Source organism: Anolis sagrei, chromosome 3 (genome assembly GCF_037176765.1).
Source record: "Anolis sagrei isolate rAnoSag1 chromosome 3, rAnoSag1.mat, whole genome shotgun sequence".
Taxonomy (NCBI): domain Eukaryota; kingdom Metazoa; phylum Chordata; class Lepidosauria; order Squamata; family Dactyloidae; genus Anolis; species Anolis sagrei.
In genome coordinates, this window is record NC_090023.1 from 141,977,877 (window position 1) to 141,992,435 (window position 14,559).

The following is a 14,559-nucleotide window of genomic DNA, read 5'->3' on the forward strand; positions in this document are numbered from 1 at the left end:
GCTTTTAACTCCCAGAAGTCTTAGCCAACTTGTCAAGTGGTCAGGAATTCTGGGAACTGAAGTCCAAAACACCTGGAAGGCCATAGGCTGCATGCTATCCTTATTTTTAGTTGTATATCCTTCAGAATGACAGCATGAAGTTTTGTATTATTATAGGAGCCAAATACAGCCCCATTTTCAGCATGCACAGCAACAGTTGCATTGTGCTTCAGACTGTTATTATTTGTTTAGTGGGAAATTAAAGGCTTCCCTCACACTTTGCTTTGGATTTATCTCAAAACTTTACCTTTTAAGGTTGGATTGCAATGTGGTGCCCAAATATTTTGCTCTTCATGAGGTATATGGGTCAGGTAGGTTTGCTTTGTGTCATGAATCCAATGACTATCTGAAGATAACCAGCTAGCACTGGGACAGTTGGGTGACTTGTATAAGGAAATCATTTATGATAACCATGTTTGCTAGAAAAAAAGTGCAACAGTGCCTGATGGATTGGAGATTTTCAGCATTCTTTGTGGTCAGTACAGGATATTCCACTCACTTGTTAAACATGAGCTGATGCGAATTCTTGTACTAGAAAAAGGGCTTATTTGTCGACATTCTTCATAACCATGATGTTCAGAAAGCAATATTAAAAAAATTAAAATATTATACATTGGAATATAATTAGGATTCTTCAGAATTAGCACGCCATAATTTAACTTATATGTTTGGTTTGTACGTTCCACGTTTTCCCAAAATTTCCATTATTTTTTAATTTAGTGATACTGTGGTGAAGATGAAAAATACCAATAACTGGCAGCAATTGAGAAGGTGTAGGCATATGACATTAGAGACCTTAGGGTAAGGTAACTTTAGAAAACACAAAACTCCAGAGCTAAGGCCTTTTGGGTGATTTTTTTGTATGGAAAAATGTATTTTCAATTCTGCTACTATGATGAATAAAATCTTGCTTTATTTGACAATGAAATTTAGGACTGATATCACATTTTCCAGTGAACTTTTAACTGGTTGGATTATGATGATTTATATCTCAACGCAGCAGAAGATAGAAAAAAATGAAGTTTACAACTAGCAACGAAAAATAGTCAGGAAGTCTCATTCATCTACTCACTTAATTTGCTAACCAGAACCTGCCATGAGGCATGAATCGTATATATGAACATTTGTCTCTGCGGAATACACCATACAACCATGATGGGCCTTTTTTTAAATATCCGGACTACTATATTTCTGCAATGAATATCCCATATAAAATCTGAAAAGGGGCCTTATTCATATATTTTATTCCCATGGCTGGTTTTCAGTCTATACATGATGAAATCCCTGCATTTTGTTTTCCCCAAAGAGAAATTTATTCCATATTACTTTCCATTATGCATCACACTATCACTCAGACTGTTTTCCCTCAATGTTAATTTGGGGTTAATGCCATTCGCAAGTTTCTTCAGAGATAGTAGATAAGATTTCTTTTTATTACAAATTCCACTAAGATCCAACCAGTTGTATTAATGAATGTGTGCATGCACTTTTAGGACATATCCTATATATATAGTTATTGTTAACTGCTATTAAGTCGACTTCAACTTACGTTGACCCTATGAATGAGAGACCTCCAAGTCACCCTATCATTGGTAGGATATATATTGATATATGACTAAACACACATACACACATGCGCGCACACACAATATAGTGGTTAACACCTTATATTCTCACAATATACCTTCAACAACAAAATCTTCAATTGCACCCACTGAAATGATGTCAGCATTAGCTGAGAGACTTGTGTCTTTTTCACAGTTATACTGCGACCTGTCGTCTTCTTGATCGTGAATATCACAAGGTTGATTGTCTGGAGACTGGTCTGCTAGTTGCCACTCTAAAGTCGGTTTCAGAAGTGTTCCTTGTAAAGATGAAGCAGTTTCAGAAAGCTGAGATGGAGATGCCAGAACTGGAACAGACGAAACTCTGAGGGGGAGAGCGTTGGGGTACAAGGCATGAGGAGAAGAGAGGATCTCTGAAGTGGGTGTTTGAGACAAGTTCCTTTTTGAAGAAGGAATTGACAACTGAATGTATTTGCCACTTTCGGGGTCATAAAACGTCTTTAATTGAACTGGCAAATCTATTATAAAATATTCTCCTGAGTCTGGATCCTGAAGGAGTTTACGTTGGGTTGCAGGTAAAGAAGGTGCAGGACTTAATGATATGGCAGGCTGGTGTTCCAGGTTAGATTCTGAGGGGGTCAAAAGAGACCTGGGAGAGAGTGGAGACTCAACAAGGGGCAAGTGTGCAGTGTCTTCACAGGGTGGGGTAGGTTCATCTTGAAGCCTTTTTGGTTGTGAGACTGCTTTCTTCCTCTTGTTTGCTAGTTTCTTTGCTCTTCGCAATGCTTTTTCTGTTTTTGGTGGCACAGCTGGAGGCTTGGCTGCTGTCTTTGCCATTTGTCCCATCAGCTGCAGTTTTCCATTTGTCACCGGAGAATTGCGAGCATCTTCAGAGTGTTGACTTCTCTGGACTGGATTAAATGTTTCCGTGGGAGAAGGCTGCTCTCTACTCTCTGTTGCTTTGTGTAGCAAAGAAGTATTTGTTATTTTTTCAGCATCTGATGCATTGAAAACTGCCCCTGAACCTGTCAATGGACTTGTGAACGAATGTGATACCATGCTAGCTGACCTTGGATTTGGCTGTGTACAATTTGACAGGCTGCCTGTTGCAGCTGTTACATCTTCAATTGTATCACTGAGACCAGGAAATGATGCTGGGCTCTCTGAAACACTAGGAGATTTTGTCTCCTGACTGATTATTTTTTTCACACAAGAGCCACCTCTGCGTTTAGGAATTAGGTGGTTCTTTTCTCTTGTTGGAGAAGTTTGCTTGTTTTTTGCTAGCTCCCTTTCAATACTAAGGTTTGGCTGACTAGTCGGACTGAGTTTCAGTTCTGCAGCTCTGACCTTTTCTCTGACCAAATTTTCACTGCTTTTCACATTTTTGCCAGATAGCACTGATGTAGTCTGAGCTCCTTCATCATCATCATTATCATCATCTTTCACTAGCGATATGATGCTTCCTAGTCCTTCTGTATGAGTATATTCTGTTGTTGGGTTGTTCTCTTTTCCAGTAGCTTCTGCTTTGTGCTGGCTTCTCATTCTGGAAAAAGACAAGCCCACCTCTTCAGTATTCATTATCATTTGCCTTGGCCCATATTGTTTTTCAGTCTCACTATAACTACCAGCAATAGGCTCTTGACAGGAAAAAGATCTGTGCAGAGGCAATCTGATAGTTTTTATCACAGGTGGTGACTTGAATGTGTTGTCTTTGATCATGAATAAATTGGGCTTGAATGAATTGGGCAAAATTGGTGTCAGAGGCTCTTCTGACTTGCTTTCTGATGCAGAATCCACGATTTTCCCTCTGTCTTCTTTCTTCTCCTTCCCCATTCTTTCTTGTACTGTGCTTCCATTTTCACTTTGCTCTTTTTTCCTTTTGCCCTTCCCATCCACATTAGAGTTGTCATTGCTAAGGAAGTCATGCAATTCTTTCCTCCTTTCTGTCTCTGTTCCTTTACAATTGGGCATTTCCTCCACACCAACGTCAGACTTCTTTCTTTGGCTTTCTTGAAGACATGCTTTATGAAAGAGCTGCAATAAAGAACTGTTTGTCTCATTAAACGGTTGGTCTGTTATGGATATGAAAGATTGCTCAGAAGAGCTGGTGCTTCTTTTGCCTTTCTGTTCAGTCCCATTTAGTGGACAGGCCTGACTGTCCGTGTTAACAATATTTTCTTCAGCTGTAAAATATTGATTTGGGGATGCTGGAGATCCGACATTAGAACTGTGACATGGTACACCTTTTTCTTTCTTAGGGTCTTGCAAATAAAGACTGTTCACATGCTGCTCAGATACATCAAGTGAACAACTGGATGAAGGAGAATATTGCCTGAAACTGTGTTTAATTGGGTGCAGTGCAGTTGCAGAAACCATCTTAAAGTCCTCTATATCTGCTGAAGTACATTGTCTTAAATTATCCCTGTTTTGGTAATTTAAAGAATCTGCCTTTGATTTGGATGCAGTTGCGGTAAGATAATTTTCATTTACATCAGCAGCAATGCTGTTTTCCATGGTATTGTCCATTTGTTCTTTATCACTGTCATCTATTAATTTTTTACTGTCTTCTTGTACCATACCAATTGCTGTAACACTTGATTTTATGTTGTGTTCTTTAATCTTTTCGTCTTCTTCAAGGGCTCTTGGCAGAGGAGAGGGACTGTAAGTACTTTTCACTCGCTTTCGGATGTCTTTTAAGTTGAATAATAATCGTGATGCTTTAGATTTATAATCGTTCTGAGAACAGTAAAGGTTTCCCTCCTCAATATCTTTGATTCTTCTAGTGTCGGATATGGGATGAGTTACCGGTAACAACTGGCTTTCTACTTCATTTCTCTCTTGAGGTATAATTGGAGTTAAAAGTTTTGAGATGTTGAAAGAAGTACTGGAGGGAATAGACACAGATTTGGGTGACTCAGTTAAAAGACTGAGATCAGATTGCTTTCCATATAATGAATCCTTTCTTTTGGGCATATCACAGGCAATATTCTGAACCGGTTCCATTTTCCCAAGGGTAAGCTTTTGTTTCCTCCAGGGTGGACAAATATTTTCCAGTTCTGAATTATTACACTTCTCTGGTACAGAAGTAACATGTGGCGCCAGTATTTGTGCATCAGTGCCACAGGGCACCATTACTGGTGGAACAGAGATCTGGGACAGAGAAGGTGAAATAGGAACCTTGGATAGTGGTGCTGGTAAAACATCAATCTGGGAGGTCAGTGGTGGTGTAAAAGGATCTTCAGATGTGTGGGACGGTGGTGTAGGAATCTTGCATACAACTGCTGACAGAGTGGAGACTTGGGGTAACAAGACCTTTGAAACAGTGTCTTCATGTATGGGCAAAGATATCTGGGGTAGAGCTGCTGAAGAGAAAGAGGCTTCAGATTTTTCTGAAAGGACATCTGAAAAATCTTGTTCCAGAATCCCAGTAACTGTGATATCATCAGGAGATACATTTCTTTTAGAAGTACAAGATTCGTTAAGGAACGGTGTTCCTCCAAATGTAAGATTGTGCCCTTTGGGCTTAATTTCAGAAGAGTCGCCCATTTCAGACAAGTTTTTGTGATGAGCATTCCATGATTCAAACGCACTGTTTTCACTGTGGAGAAATCTGCCTTTCCTTGCTGGTTCTTTTGCTCTGCCTGTTCTGTTTTTCACTGCCTTTTTAGAAACATTGGAGATTTTAGACTTACAGGCATCTGCCTGAGAAAAATGAAAACTATATGGACCTTGACAGATCAGATCCATTTTGCTATGTCTCTTGTGCAACTCATCTCGGTCACTTCCATTTGCCATATCTTGGGATGTGTCAGAAAACTCAGAGAGTTCCTTTTGAATATTTAGAATTGTTTTGCCGCCCAAGGAAGTGATATTGCGTCCAAAAATTAATGGGCCCTTTTTCAAACTATTTTTATCTGGGTGTTCAGCAAGTGCTAATGAGGCTTCATCTTCAGCTTTATCAAATGTTTTTATCAGAGAGGACACTTTTGAGGTATGTTTATAATTGCACAGCCCAGACACTGGTAAACTCATTTTTCCCCTTGTGTTTGTAGAAGCCTTTTTATTTTCGTGAGAGTTTTTGGGAAACTGCTGGAATGTTGAATGCTCCTCAGCTTTTGACAATTGCTTGCGAGACACAGTTTTCTCATTATGTGGACCTTGTAACAATTTGCTAGATAATTGGTGGGTGATGTTGGATGGCACAGCTGGATCAGAATCTGTGTAAGATGCTTCAAGCTCAGCCACGCACAGACTTCTGAAGGCTCGATCCGTGAGACTGCAAACCTCTCGGTCTGTGTCATCTAGCAGACTCCCAATGCTGGAGGAGTCACTTTGTCCATCTGACTGTTTTTTATTCTCCTGCATTTTTCATATGAGTCAGAAATAAAATAATCACACTAATAATTTCATATATAAAACAGGTAGGTGATTTCTTTTGGTTACTGTTTCTTATCCATTTGCAACATCTTTGGATGAATTTCTCTTCTAGAATGTGCAGTTTTATATTCATTTGCCTTATGGAAACTGGGACTTTCTGCTCTGCAAATTGAAGATATAGAAGATATTATTATTGTCAGCAGATAATACACTTGAAATTAACCTTTTCTGTTTAATTACCATTGCCCACCAGTTTAATGTCATTGTGATATTTTCTAAATAAAGGAAAGAAATAAGAACACATCTCATTTATTACATTGCCAGATTTCTTCAATTGTAAGACACTACTGATTGTAAAATGCACCCTAATTTCAGCACATAAGAAACACCTGCGATTCTAAGATGCACACCATTTTTAGAGATGTTTATCTATGAAAAACTGAATCTTAAAATCGAAATATTTTAGTTAAGATTTTAGTCTTATTCATATTCATTTTAAATCCTGCTACTTTTCCAAACTCTTCTATTTTCTGAGTCCAATTTAGTAGATTATTGCATGGGTCTTCCACTATTCCGATCACGTCATCTGCAAAAGCCCATATTTTATACTCATGTTTGCATACTTTAGATCCTTTTATATTTTGGTCTTCTCTTATACCTTTCATTAGTAACTTCAATGCCATTATAAAAATTAACGGAGACAATGGGCAGCCTTGACGTGTTCCTCTTCTGTTGTTTGGCTATTTACTATAATCTTAGCTTTTTGGGAGTTGTAAATGGAATTTATTGCGTTATTAAATTCAGAGGTGGCTCTAGGTAATTTTCAATGGTAAGCAAACAGTATTTTGGTGCCCCCCCCCCCCAAACAATCATTGATATATATTTTCTGTTCGTCACGGGAGTTCTGTGTCCCATATTTGGTTCAGTTCCATCATTGGTGGAGTTCAGAATGCTCTTTGATTTTAGGTGAACTATACATCCCAGTAACTACAACTCGCATATGTCAAGGTTTATTTTCCCCCAAGAGCGCCCCTGGGCAAAATCAACTATACTGTGAATGCTTACTTTGCATAATGGGTTGAGCCACCCCTGATTAAATTTGAAGCCCATATCTAATTCTTGTATTAATATTTTGAAAAAGTCCCAATTTAAATTATCAAAAGTTTTTTCTGTGTCGACCGCTAATATAGCCAATTCCTTCTGGTGATTTAGCTCATAATATTCTAACAAATCCAATACCATCCGAATATTGTCCTTCATATTTCTGTTTGGGAGGAAACCTGTTTGTTCCTCCCCTATCCAATCCATCAGAAAGTATTTCAATCTTGTCGCCATAATATTTTTAAAAAAATTGTAATCTGTTTTGAGCAGTGAAATTGGTCGATAGTTTTTTTAAGTCTGTTTCATCCGTGTCCTCTTTATATATCATTATTAGGTCAGGAATTATTTGGTGTGTCATAGCCTCATTTAATTCTCTTTTCAATAGTGGAATTAAAACTTGCTTCATAGATTTATAGAAACCTGCCGTAAATCCGTCGAGGCCCGGAGCTTTATGGCCTTTTCTATTTCTTCCTCGGTTATTTCCTTATTTAGTTTTTCTCTAGTTTCTTCTTTAATTTTCTGAAATTTAACGTGGCCTATGTAGTCCATTATTTCTTCTTTGGATATTTGATCCTTAGTATATAATTGTTTATAAAATTTCCTAAATTCTTCCAAAATTTCCTTATCAATCGTTATTTCCTTACCGCCGTTTTTATTTTTGTTATTTGTTGAGCTTGTTTCTTTGTCCGGTCCTGTCTTGATAGCCATTTTCCTGGCTTATTAGCATTTTCAAATGACTGCTGTTTCAAGAATTTCAGCTGTCTAGCCTGGTACTCTAATTCTAAATGATGTTTTTCCTGATGTAATGCTCTTATCTCTCTATTTAGTATTTTATTTTCTGGGCTCTTTTTTGCTTCCTTTTCCTTCATTTCAATCTTAATCTCTATGCCTTTAATTTCCCTATTCCTCTTCCTGTTTTTTGTTTTTGCGCTATGCTGTTAAATAGCCCCGAAGAACTGCTTTAAGTGCGTCCCAGACTACCTGGGGTTTTATTTCTGTTGTATCATTCACTATTATGTATTTTTGGATTCTGTAACAATTTTTATCTTCCTCTGTTTTTAGTAGATTTTTGTTAAGTCTCCATTTTCTATATTGATTCTTTTGATTGATTATTATTTCTAGGCGGCAATGGTCGGTAAGATCAGAAATTCTTATAGCTAATATTTTTGTTAGCCACGCCATATCAATATAGACCCATTGATGAATACACTAAAATAGATATATAACAGAGGGCATATATATAAAACAGAGTAAGAATGTATCATGTACCTAGGTTTTCCTAATCATGCATTATTTTGGTTAGCCTTAAGGCTTAAAGCATGGAATTATATGGTGTCTGTAAATTCTATGTTTATACATATTTGTGTGCAAAGTAAACAAGGGTAGGCAAGCTGTAGTCCATGGGCCACATGTAGAGGTAAAAAAAGAAGGGGGCGCTCCAAAAGGCCCCAAAACATCTTTGCTACAGTAGAGTCTCACTTATCCAACCTTCACTCAGCCAACGTTCTGTATTATCCAATGCAGTCTGCTTCCGACCCGGATCCACAGCTGTTTCAATACATTGCAATGTTTTGGTGCTAAATTCATAAATATAGTAATTACTACATAACTTTACCGTGTACTGAATTGCTTTTTCTGTTGATTTGTTGTAAAACATGACATTTTGGTACTTAACTTGTAAAATCATAATGTAATTTGACATGTAATTACTTTTCTTTGATCCCTCCTTATTATCCAACATTTTTGCTTATCCAACGTTCTGCCAGCCACTTTATGATAAGCAAGACTCTATTGTACTTTGTTTTGCACAGAATATTGTCTGTAAAATGCAAACCTATTGGTTCACGTTCCCCCAGAATCAGATCATTAGAGGGCAGCATTGTTTTGTGTGTGTGTGTGGGGGGTTGGGTGTTCATTTTTATGGTAGTAGCTGTTTTGTGTGTGTGTGTGTGTGTGTGTTATATTGTTTATCAAAATCCATGCTGCAACTGTACAATTTTGAGTGAAGGAATTATGTTGGCTAAGAAAGCCAAATTAAATCATACCACATCTAAGAAAACCACAATCTTTTACATGTTTTCTCAATGTGAATGAAATGGGGAATAGGGGAAACAGAATTCACCTCTCATTTATAGATATCTATAAAACACCTGTTCAATGTAAGTCTATAAAATACCTGTTCAATATAACTACACCACCCTCAGTCTCATATCTATGATTCTAGTTATACATTTTTTTTAAAAAATCAACATTATGTTGATAACTCACCCAGTATATTAACTGATGCTTTGAAGGCCCACATTCTGGTCTTCCCTTGTTCATATTTGCCCCACTGCAGACCACCTTCAAAGGCAAATTGAAAATATTTAAGTGAAGTATTTTCAGAATGCAGAATTCCTCATGTGTCCAGAGGACGGCGACTAAAATGATCAAGGGTCTGGAGAAAAAGCCCTTTGAGGAGTGGCTTAAAGAGCTGGGCATGCTTAGCCTGAAAAAGAGAAGTCTGAGAAGAGACATGGTAGCCATGTATAAATATGTGAGAGGAAGTCATAGGGAGGAGGGAGGGAGCTTGTTTTCTGCTGCCCTGGAGACTAGGACGTGGAACAATGGCTTCAAACTACAAGAAAGGAGATTCCACCTGAACATGAGGAAGAACTTCCTGACTGTGAGAGCTGTTCAGCAGTGGAACTCTCTACTCCAGAGTGTGGTGGAGGCTCCTTCTTTGGAAGCTTTTAAACAGAGGCTGGATGGCCATCTGTCAGGGGTGCTTTGAATGCAATTTTCCTGCTTCTTGGCAGGGGGTTGGACTGGATGACCCATGAGATCTCTTCCAACTCTATGATTCTATGTTTCCTCCCTATGCAAATTGGTTTTTAAAAGAGGTATTTGTAAAATAGTGAGTATTGCTTGTTTTTGCAGGGGTTCACCCTTATTATCTTTTGTCAGTTTTGCTTGCTGATTTACTTGTCAAAAGCCAATCAATAACATGCTATGAATATCTCTGGTGCTCATAGGACTTTATCACACTGGATAAGCAAAGCATTTTGGACCATTGGTTTTAATCTATTTTTTTCAAGTAAACGGGTTTATTGAAGTATGGGTTGACACTGTAATCCTCTATCATGCTGTGTATGTTCAGCTTGGTGAAGAGAAGATTGAGAGGAGACATGATCACACTCTTTAAATATTTCAAGGGTTACCACAAAGAGCACATCTACACTGACCATTTAGTGCAAAGAGCATCCAAATCATCTCCGTAGCGACCATACTATACATGGTGTTGATCCAGTTGAACGCAGGTCAAAATTATTTAATGAAGTCAAAGCCTTCACTTTAGGCCTATGTAAACAGTTGGGCTCCAACTATTTATCTGGCCATCCCTTGTTTGCTGGGCTCTGATAGCCCAGAGACATGGGATGGCACTTGCTGTCCTTTCCCATTCTCCTTGTTGCAGTAGTCTCCAAGCATGACATAGGTCCTGCCAGTCATTTGTTGCCTCGAGTGACATCAGTTGGAGTGAGGAGGCAATTGGCACCTATGCCAGGAAATAACCAACTGACAGAACTCATGTCATGCCTGGAGACTGCTGCATTAAGGAGAATGTGAGGTGGTGGCAAGAACAGGAGTCCAGAGCTGTGGATATGGGTTTGGGCTTGGCTTTCTCTCCCATCTATATAGCAGTTGGGGAAGGCTGGGTGTGTAATCCATCCTGGAATTGATCCAGTAGACACCATACTGGATCAGTCCCAGGATAAGGGGTCAGTATAGATCTGTCTAAAGAATAGGGCCAAGGCTTGCTCTGTGCTGCCTCAGGGAGCAGAAGTCGTTCCAGTGGTTTTAAGCTGCAGGAGGATGGATTTCAACTGAACATTAGAATAAACATTTTGACAGTGAAAGCAGTTCAGCAATGGAATCAATTACTGAGAAAATTGTCATGTCTCCTTCTTTGAGCATCTTCAAAGAAAAAAGAAAAGAAAAGCTTGACCTGCTGGAGATGTTCTGGCTGGAAATCCTGAACTGAATGGTAAGGACGGATGGCTCAATGACCATAAGGGATCTTCCAACTGTGTGATTCTATTATTTTCTTTTGGTAGGTGGTCATGTGAAACCAACACGGGTTGTCTATCTCTTATCTGAAATGTTTTGGATTTTATTTTATTGGAGGGATTGCAATACCTGTATTTGCAGATACATACATAGCAATATATCTTGGAATGGCAGCCAAGTCTAAACACAAAATTCATGTTTCATGTATACCCTATACACATTGCCCAAAGGTAAATCTATATACAATATATATTTTAAATAATTTTGTGAAATGAACAAAGTTTGTGTACATTGAATCATCAGAAAGAAACTATGTTGTGATGTCAGCCACTCCTGTGTGAACAATTTGGTTTTTGAGGCATTTTGGCTTTTGGAATTCTGGACAAGGCATGCTTGACCTGTATAGTGATGTTAGTATAATGAAGAGCAATGCAGCAAAAACAGAAGTGGCAGTCAGTATGTCCCATTCCGGTGGACACTGGGATTCTTGTTGGAGATCAGGAAATACAATAATGTGTGTATTCTCACATCCTAGGAGATTGGACTGAATGGCCCTTGTTGGCTCTTCCTACTCCCAAGATTCTATGTTCCATGTTAATTTTATATCTGGTTTTCTCCAATATAGAACACAAGATGGTGCACAACATCTTAAAAACACAGTACACTTAAAATAGATAAGCATAATATAAAAAAGTTAAATGCAATTAAACAAATGTTGATTTTAAAATACAGGTGAAAAATATAAGTCTCTGAACAATTTTCAAAGGTAGCCCCACATAAAACATGTTACAATAATCCTACTGGGGTGTAACAAAGACATTGTCTCTATGGCTAGATCTGACTTCTCAAGGAATGGGCACAGCTGGCACATAAGCTTTTGCTGTGCCAAAGCATTCCTTGCCATTGCAGAAAACCGGGCTTCCAGACTCAGAGTTGAATACAAGAACACATGCAATCAGTGAAGCTATGGCTTTGGGAGGAATGTATCACTGAAATAGGATGAATCCCTATTTCCTGATCTGTCTTTCAATTGACAAGGAACAAATCTATTCTGTGAAGATGCCAGTCACAGATGCAAGTGAAACGTCAGGAGAAAATGCTGCTAGAACACAGCCATACAGCACGGAATCTACACAACACCCCATTTCTTTCTTGTCTGGATTAATTTCTTTACTCTCTTCCAGTCTATTATTGATGATCGGACGAAGACAGCTTCCTTGGCTTCTGATGAAAAGAAATAATAAAGTTGGTTGTCATTTTCGTAGCGATGGTACCAAATTGGATGACCTCTTCCAGCAGTTTTTATATATATGTTAAATAGCATGGCAGGGGACAACCAAGGAAGGAATGAAGCCACTATAAAACAGTTTCTCCAATTCCCATCCCAGCAAGATAACCCAAGAAAGGAAACTATGGTTGATAATATTGAAAACTTCCAAGAAGTCCAGCAAAACCAACAGGAATACACTCTCCCTGTGTAGTTCCTGGTGTAAATCATCCACTTAGGTGACCAGTGCCATCTCTGTCCATATCCAGGCCTGAAGCCAGATTGAAATGGATCTAGGTACTCTATTTCATCAATAAACCCATTGAGCAGAGAGGCTATCACATGCTCTAAAGCTTAGTCAAAAATGAAATGGTTGAGACTGGTTGATGATTATCCAGAAAGATGGAACATTGCCTTGTTTTAGGCCCAATGTATACGGACAATTTAATGCAGTTCCAAGTTAGCTTCAAATTGTGGCTGGCTAGACAACAAACACCAGCAAAAATGCACAAAAGAAAGCTATTAATGTACAATAGTGCTCTGTGATTTGTGTCATCACCATATGGGCTTCAGACAGGTTCCAAGAAACCACTTCCTTCAATACTGATTTGAAACGGCATTAAATGGTCCTTATAGATGTGCCCTAGGCCAGCCCTCTCTAGAGTTTTAATTAAGATAGGAAGTCCAAGGATTTAGGACAGGTGTAGTAGCTTTCATATCTGCAAGAACCATATCTACATCCTCAAATCGCACAAATTGAAAAGTATCTATTGTGACTGAACAAGCAGGGGCTAGAGTTACATCTATTGGGTCTGTACCAATCATAGCATCTGTCAGAGTGAATCCAAGGGATGTTATCTGCAAACTACTAGGCAAATTGTTTTCAGTGAACTGTTAAGTGATTGTGATTCTCCTCTCTTGAGTCCTTATGTAAAAGACCCCATACCATTCAAAACAGCTCTGGAAATATGTCAGTATTCAAAATGAACAGGGAGAAAGCAACAATGTCAACTAAGAACTTGATGAAAGCAGAACACAAAATCTTATCTGAGAAACTCTGTTTCCAAGTTGTGCAAAAAGTTAAATATTCGGGTATTAAAAACTGTGTTTGTATATCCATAATTTCCATCAATTTGTCTAGCCATTGCTCCATTGTTGGAATTTCATCTCTTTTCCAATATTTTGTATAAACCGTCCTAGCTGCTGCAGTGAAATACATAAAAAGGACATCTGTATTTTAATCCAAATCAATCTCCTTACCTGTCAGGCTCAACAGGAAGTATTCTGACTTTAATTGTATTTTAATAGGTACTGTTATGCAAAAATTCAATAAAAATACTTGGAAAAAATCCTCTATGTTGTTAAAGGACAATTATGATCCAACATGGAAAGATGTTAAAAAGATCTAGATAGATGGAAGGGTCTAAAACAGGCATGGGCAAACTTTGGCCCTCTAGGTGTTTTGGACTTCTACCACAATTCCTAACAGCTGGTAGTCTAAAACACCTGGAGGGCCAAAGTTTGCTCATACCTGGTCTAAAACTATTCCTTGTGAATATATTAATGAAGTTGCTGTTTGTGTTTCAAACTTTACCAATTATCATGAACCACATTCCATTTAGATAACTGCAAAAAAACCTGTCAACATTTATCTGGCAAGGAAAGAGACCTAAGATCAGATTTAAAGTACTACAAGAGAAGAGGAAGAATTGGCTTCCCTGGTTTGAAAACTTACTATTAGGCATGCTATTTGACATGGCTGAAGAACTGGTTGTTCCTGAGAAATGAACAAATGTTACAATTAGGAGGAGAGGGTCTGAAAATTGGGGTTCATGCTTACCATTGGTATGACAAAATAAAGGCAGAATCCAATTTTAATAGTCATTTCATAAGTAGACCACTATTATGAATGTGGAATAAGTACAATAAAAGATTTTATACAAAGAGGTCATTATAGTGCTGTCCACATGAAGCTTTGTTTAGAAGGGAAATGGTCTTGAAAGATAAATGGTTGACCTATGAAGGCTTACTGTTATTGAACAATGACCAATACATATTAAAGACGAAAGTCCCGTTATTGCTAGAGTGTTTCTCAATACAATAGTTTCCTTACAGACAAATTACAGAATGGATGAAGATGGATAAAATTGGAGGAGGAAGAGG

At 38.2% G+C, this 14,559-nt stretch overlaps 1 protein-coding gene across 3 annotated transcripts in view; it reads right to left on the bottom strand.

Moving 5' to 3' along the window:
- Positions 1-930: 930 nt before the first annotated feature.
- Positions 931-14,559, bottom strand: part of C3H10orf71 (chromosome 3 C10orf71 homolog) — a 31,269-nt gene continuing 17,640 nt past the window's right edge. For all 3 annotated transcript variants that reach the window (XM_060769323.2, XM_060769320.2, XM_060769321.2), the window contains 2 exons: positions 9,351-9,425; positions 931-6,143 (listed from right to left, as the gene is read on the bottom strand). In XM_060769323.2, coding sequence (XP_060625306.2) covers positions 1,713-5,969 — 4,257 coding nt within the window. In that variant the 5' untranslated portion in view covers positions 5,970-6,143; positions 9,351-9,425 and the 3' untranslated portion in view covers positions 931-1,712. The remainder of the gene's footprint in view (positions 6,144-9,350; positions 9,426-14,559) is intronic.